The 7,353-nt window shown below is 37.1% G+C and overlaps 1 protein-coding gene across 1 annotated transcript in view; it reads right to left on the bottom strand.

Moving 5' to 3' along the window:
- Nucleotides 1–1,269: 1,269 nt before the first annotated feature.
- LOC107717749 (tyrosine-protein kinase JAK2-like) overlaps nucleotides 1,270–7,353 on the bottom strand; it is a 34,425-nt gene continuing 28,341 nt past the window's right edge. The window contains exons 12-18 of the mRNA XM_016524581.1: nucleotides 6,260–6,393; nucleotides 6,130–6,184; nucleotides 5,403–5,527; nucleotides 5,146–5,318; nucleotides 4,223–4,340; nucleotides 1,409–1,593; nucleotides 1,270–1,288 (exon numbers count right to left, since the gene is read on the bottom strand). Coding sequence (XP_016380067.1) covers nucleotides 1,270–1,288; nucleotides 1,409–1,593; nucleotides 4,223–4,340; nucleotides 5,146–5,318; nucleotides 5,403–5,527; nucleotides 6,130–6,184; nucleotides 6,260–6,393 — 809 coding nt within the window. The remainder of the gene's footprint in view (nucleotides 1,289–1,408; nucleotides 1,594–4,222; nucleotides 4,341–5,145; nucleotides 5,319–5,402; nucleotides 5,528–6,129; nucleotides 6,185–6,259; nucleotides 6,394–7,353) is intronic.

The following is a 7,353-nucleotide window of genomic DNA, read 5'->3' as shown; positions in this document are numbered from 1 at the left end:
ACACACACTCACGCACACACACACACTCACTCACTCACACACACACACTCACACACACACTCACTCACACACACACTCACACACACACACACTCTCTCACACACTCTCTCACACACTCACACACGACAAACTCTCTGATGATCTGAACACCACACACACACATCTACAAACATCCCACTGAATATGAGACTCATATCAACTGCATACATTATAATTACTGTACACACAATCCAGCCATTTAAAGAGATTTCAGTCTAACGATCTGTCTGTGCTTTAGCTTCCACTCAGCATCAAACGTCTCAGACTGAGGGACGTTCAGCTCATCAGGGGTCATGAAATAATGACAGAAATACATACCAACTGATCTGATTGTATTCTTATATTGAGTGGAAAATACAAATCACTGATTTTATTTTTATCCTTATCATATATTAACTTTTGTTCAATGAAAACTTAAAAACGACTATTTAACATTAACCATGTGATTTGTGTCTTTAGAATGTCACGCTTAAAGTAGGGCCTTATGAATTCCTTTTTTTCCGTTTTAATTTTTCTGGACTCCTTTTTAATAGTAGAATTAATTAAAATCATGAAACATATACAATGTCACATCAGTTTATTTAAAGTTTAACAAAAATTACATGTTTAGGACCCTATGAATGGCTTAATTTTTTCTCACCATATGTTTTATTGTTACCAAATTCTGCGTTTTATCTAATTATTTGAATGCAGAAAAACAACTTAGGCCTAATTTATTCTTACAATAATCTTATGAAATGTTGTTCTTTTCTGTTAGAAATTGTGTTGTGTATTTAAATTGTTCTGGTTATCAAATGAAGGCATAAAACATTAATTTCAGTTATCTTTTAAGTATTGAAAATTACACAAACTCTGTTTTTGGCAAACAAAGGGGATTTACTATTAAAATAAAAAAAAAAGGAAGAAATGTTGTGTGATTATTCTTTAAAAAATAAAGTTTTAATAATTTTAGTAGTAGTATGTAAATTCTACTGAACAATATTAATATATTTCTGGCACAATGTCTTCAAATTAAACCAAACTTTTTTTGAGCGTCGTGCGCTTCAGTGTGTGTAGTAAACAAAACATTTATTCACTCACACAGAGACACGCAGAACACAGGATTCATGTATAAATAGTAATATTTACAGATACTAGTCCATATCACAATTTGATTGAAGTGTAATGACCTACTTTTGATAAATTCATCCAAACTTTGACCAATTCCGTGACATTCCGTGACATTCCGCGTCATACGCAGGGTTGCCACCTTCAGCGAAATAAGGGACACGCATTCACGACCCCAAGGAATAATGGATAAACCACGAGAAAACATGCTCAAGTATGTAAACTTGCAGCAGAACACATTAATATTGAGACACACACACACACACACACACACACAGACGGGTCACTCTCTGCACTCTCCGCATGATTCGCTCGCGGTCTCGCGGTCTTCACCTCGGCAGGACAGCCGTCAGGAGCCGGCAGACGGTAGCTGCGCTTCAGCAGATCGATCAGGTGATAAACGATCATCTGGCCCTGCTTGTCCTCCCCCATCTGCTCCATAAACACCTGACACACAAACACCACGCATTACTAGCGATCTTACCATACCATGATATCGCGATGTGAAGTCCACGGTACCATATTTATTGCGATATTAAAAAAAAAAGACAAATGAAGAATTGGAAGAAAAATCTAAATGTTGTAGATCTTAAAGTTAAATTATTCTATCTAATGCACTTTGAGAGTTCAAAATCAAGAGCTGCAACCCATGTTCTTAACTAAGAAAACTGAAGTCTGAATTGACTTGTAGCTGAACTTTAAAGGGACTCAACTCTTTTTTTTATTTGTGTTATTCTGTCTCAGTCTAAGTTACATTCACACTGGTGTTTTAGGAAGCCAAACAAATTAGAATATAATAATAATAATAATAACAACAATGACAGCAGTAGTCATATATTGTAAAACAACTGCACTGTTAAATAAATGAAAATGAATATTTCATCAGTATATTATGTTTGCTTTACACTACAGCAGGGAAAGTACAATATTTCTTTCCTAATTTCTACACTTGAAAGAGATATTTTGAATTTAGACTGCATTCCCTCAAAGGACACAAATAATCAATGAGGAACTCATAGCTCAACAATACACCATGAGAAAACATGCTCATGAATGTAAATTATTAATTCTTATTAGTCTTTTTTTGACAGTTCTGCAGCTGTTACCTGGATGGGATTAATTTTTATTATTTTTTTTTTTTTTAAATGAATTTGCTTGAATTAGGATTACATTAGTATGTCATTATTTGTCCCATTTCTATCTAAACAATTTAGCATTTTTTTTTTACTTTTTAAAATGCCAAATTGTTTATGACATATATGACTATTTATTATGTATATATTTATGATTAATATCATAATAAATTAACAAATAGGGCCTAACATTAATTATAATATATTAAGTTATCTGTCTAATCATGTCTAAAAATATAATAATTGTACCAAGCTCTGATAATGCATGGAATATTATATTAACAGACTATCCAAATTGTAATAAAACAATAGGCCTATACCTGTAGAAGCACGGATGTGTCTGTCACTTTAAAGGTGTGGTTCACACAAAAATGAAATGAGTCATAATTTACTCTGGTTGCTCTAAACCTGCATCACGTTCTTTCTTCTGTTGAACACAAAAGAAGATACTTTGAAGAGTTCAAAATCAAGAGCTGCAACCCATGTTCTTAACTAAGAAAACTGAAGTCTGAATTGACTTGTAGCTGAACTTTAAAGGGACTCAACTCTTTTTTTTATTTGTGTTATTCTGTCTCAGTCTAAGTTACATTCACACTGGTGTTTTAGGAAGCCAAACAAATTAGAATATAATAATAATAATAATAACAACAATGACAGCAGTAGTCATATATTGTAAAACAACTGCACTGTTAAATAAATGAAAATGAATATTTCATCGGTATATTATGTTTGCTTTACACTACAGCAGGGAAAGCAAAAATGATTTTTTTTTACATTTTAAAGTTAAATTATTCTATCTAATGCACTTTGAGAGTTCAAAATCAAGAGCTGCAACCCATGTTCTTAACTAAGAAAACTGAAGTCAGTGAATTGACTTGTAGCTGAACTTTAAAGGGACTCAACTCTTTTTTTTATTTGTGTTATTCTGTCTCAGTCTAAGTTACATTCACACTGGTGTTTTAGGAAGCCAAATAAATTAGAATATAATAATAATAATAATAACAGCAGTAGTCATATATTGTAAAACAACTGCACTGTTAAATAAATGAAAATGAATATTTCATCAGTATATTATGTTTGCTTTACACTACAGCAGGGAAAGTACAATATTTCTTTCCTAATTTCTACACTTGAAAGAGATATTTTGAATTTAGACTGCATTTAAACCGCTAGCTGTCAGCAATTCATACGTCACTTTTACGCTTTTATTTTGATGCAAAGCTCCAGCTTCAGTGAAAACAGGCTAACAAAAACAAAAACAGTGTCACTACAAATCTAGTGAAACGCTGTAATCATCTGCCGTGAAAATAAAGCTGTGTTCCCAAACGTGCGCTAAACTCACAGAACGTGTGATAAACGAGTGGACTGCATTCATTCAGTGTGAACGAGTCGTTCTGAGACGCAGAAAACACCGGATCACGAGCTGATCGTCTGAACCAAGTGTGCGCTTCGCTTTGAAACAAGCAGCAAAAACAGACTTGATGAAGCATATTGTGCTTTCGGTTTGAGTTCGTTTGACAGATACTGTGCCAAAGCATAATGCCCCAAAACACAACTTTAAATGCATTTCATGTTAGAATACGAAGTTTAAATATATATTTGAAAAACTACACTTTTTGCCCGGAAGACCTATCGTTTCATATCGTCATGTGACCACGATAATACCGAGACAGTTTTGCCATCGTGATATTGATAATATCATTATATCCCTATGAATTACTGTTACAGTTAGTTATTTCCTGCCTTCATGTCTCGACTGTCATGGTGTATTATTATTATTATTACTGCAGTCAGCAGATGTTTATGAGTCTTCGGGTCTTCTATAGTACAGACTCTGGTAATGTGATTGCTGGTGATTTACTCTGACTGTCCATTAATTATGGTTGGTTTCTGGTAACTTCATGACGTTATGATGATGAGCAGTAATGATGTCGGTCACTTACAGCTGGAGGACTGCAGCTTTTGTCACTGTATGTAAAGAGTTCATAGAGAACGACTCCGAAACTCCAGACGTCTGATGCCACGCTGAACTTGCTCTCAGTCAGAGACTCCGGCGCGTACCTTCATCATCATCATCATCATCAACACAAAAACACATCAATAACTCAGAAATCAGCATCTGATCATGAGACAATCTTGTAAGAACCGGGTCACATTTCACCCGAAACCATTGTGACAATCTGTAAGGAGAATTAAAGTCTATTTTTTAGACTAGTAAGATTTTGTTTGCACTGCATTAGTTTTGCAGCCCTACGGTGGCCGAGAAGTGCAAAACAAATCACAATTCTGAAAACAAAATAACAAATTACAAACACAAATGCAAATATAAGAAACAAAATAACAATTCCGAAAACATTGAGATTTTGGGAATGCATCGCAATTCTCTCTGGAAATGATTCTGAGCTTAGTTTTTAACCGCACACTCAAACGCTCACGAAGAAGAGCGCTTGTGCATTCGGCCGAGTCATGTAAGTGGTTAAATGTACTTGCACTTTTATGCTTTTATGACACGATATTAATGCAAACACAGCCCACTGTGAACACTCTTGTAATTCGCTTCAAACTTTATGAATGATTATTTTATGTTCAAGTGGTGTGTGTAAGGATTTGGAAACGAGCAGAGTACGGCTGTTTCTAAAGCACGCAGCGCCATCTGCTGTTCAAAACTAAGCTCAGAATCAAAGCAGAATAATTACTCGATTCGCGATGCATCGATTTATTGTCCCAGCCCTAGTAAAAAAGGCTTAATTTTCATTAGGCAGAAAATCATTGCTTGTTGTTAGTCTCCTGATTTTGGGGTGAAATATGGCACCGTTCTTGGTCACTCGTCACACAGCTTCAGCCAAACGTTTGCGGATCTCCTCACCAGAAGATGGGGCTCTCGCCCGGCTCGCGGACGGTGTAATACTCCTTATCCTGAGGAAGAACTTTAGTCAGGCCGAAGTCTCCGATCTTCACACGAAACTCACTCTCCACCAGAATGTTCCTGGTGGCCAGATCTCGATGGACGTAGCGCTTGGACGCCAGGTAGTCCATGCCCTAAACAAACACAGACAGAAACACGTCACGCTCAGCTCCTCTTCTTCATCAGTCTTCATGTGTGTGAGACAGGAGTTCCAGCACCTTACAGATCTGAGAGGCGTACAGCAGAAGCTTCGTGTGGTCGAAACGCTCCTTGTTTTTAGAAAGATAATCTCTCAAACTACCAAACGGCAAAAACTCCATGACCAGCCGCAGGTTCCTACGACCTGAAGACAGACAGAGAGTGACTCAGGACCAGCATGCTCTAGTGCAGACCGTAGGAATTTAGTCATAAAAATGGAATTTACTGTATAACGCGGAATATCACGGAATTTGCCACAATCGGAATGGATAAATCAAACGTAGGTCGGCAAACTTAAACCAAAATGCGATATAGAAAGTGTCTGTGAATATTAAGCTGCAAAAATACCATTTGAATATGATTTCTGCATGTTCTGCGTGTCTCCGTGTGAATGAATGGCACAGACGCGCGGTTTCGTTTACTACACGCATACTAAAACACGTCTGCCTCAATATATACGAGTACATAATCTCTAGAACTGCTCTGAGAGTCACTTCATCAGCATTTTACCATTTCTTTTGACAAAAACTATCATCATATCATATGCACACAGAAACTTAAAGGCATTCACAGCAACCCGTCAAAATAAAAATTTAAAGGTTTAACTTGACAGAAATATATTACTTATTGTAATGATAGTACTAGTACTACTAATAAAAATATTATTAAAACTAGGGATGTAATGATTAACTGCGAGCCGGTTGAAAATCGATTCAAATATGTGACGATTCAAATCGTTTGAGATGCTAAACAAATTGTGATTCAGATCGTAGCGGCACTTCTCCACGCTGCCGAAGTTCCCCTGCAGACACACACTGACGGAGTGACGTCTGAAACACTAACGCTGATGATGATGATGATGATGGTGGTGGCTCACCTTCCCCAGCAGCTGGAGGAAGATCAGGTGTCTGGCCTCAAACTGAGTAGGTTCCTGGCTCTCGAACGCTCCGGCGAGACCCACCGCCCGATGCCTGCTGGGAACCGTGTCGCTCTCCACCAGCAGCTCGTAGTCTGAGAAACACACACGCTGGGGTATTATTAGAGACGGCACAGTTCTCAATATAACATCGAACCGCTCCGTACGACATCCACGGTTCAATACGCTGAAGGATGCTTAGATCCATGTGTGTGTTGTGTTTTTGTTTTCATGTTTTTAACTCATTTATAATCATTTATTCACATAATCATTAGTCATTCATATGATTTATTATTTGATTATTTTTATCATTATATAATTTAAGTATTTTTATTGTTTATTCATTCATTCATTTATTATGTTTCTATATTTCATATTTTATATTTCTTATTAATTTTCCCTAGCTTATGCATTTTCATTGCTGTTCAGTCTCATGCGTGTGGGGTTTCATGAACCGTTTCGTCTGTATGAATAAGAGCTAGATAAGAGGGAATGTTTATGGAAACCCAAGGTTTATGGGATGTGGCTGTGAAGCAGTTTTGGTATAACAGCACATGCTGAATTTGTGCTGGTCAGACGAAGTTTAACATCGAGACATACGCCACTAAGATTGTTCAATAAACTGTTTTTACCATCATGACTTCGTCTCCTGCTTCTGCTCTTCTCTGGCTTTTCTCGGTCAGCTTCTTGACTGACAGAAGACTGTTGAACACTCGTTTTGGGTATCAACAGCTCTGCTGACCAGTTGTTCTGGTACTGGACAAACTGATATTTTCTGACGGGATCTGGCGCCCGGGGCTGGATCCTAATTATTATCTGGTGTGGAGACCCGATCTAACAACGCGCTTGTGAATTGTTTTTTTTTTGGGGTTTAAATAATATCCATGTATTTTATTTCTCTCAGAATTGGCTGTGTGTGTGTGAGTGAGTGTTTGAGTGTGTGTGTGTGTGTGAGTGTGTGTCCGTGAGTGTGTGAGTGTTTGAGTGAGTGTTTGAGTGTGTGTGTGTGTATGTATGTGAGTGAGTGTTTGAGTGTGTGTGTGTGTGTGTGTGTG

Source organism: Sinocyclocheilus rhinocerous, unplaced genomic scaffold, assembly GCF_001515625.1.
Source record: "Sinocyclocheilus rhinocerous isolate Xijiao unplaced genomic scaffold, SAMN03320098_v1.1 scaffold693, whole genome shotgun sequence".
NCBI classification, from domain to species: Eukaryota; Metazoa; Chordata; class Actinopteri; order Cypriniformes; family Cyprinidae; genus Sinocyclocheilus; species Sinocyclocheilus rhinocerous.
Note: the sequence above shows the minus strand (reverse complement) of the source record. Positions and strands in the feature narration are given on the sequence as shown.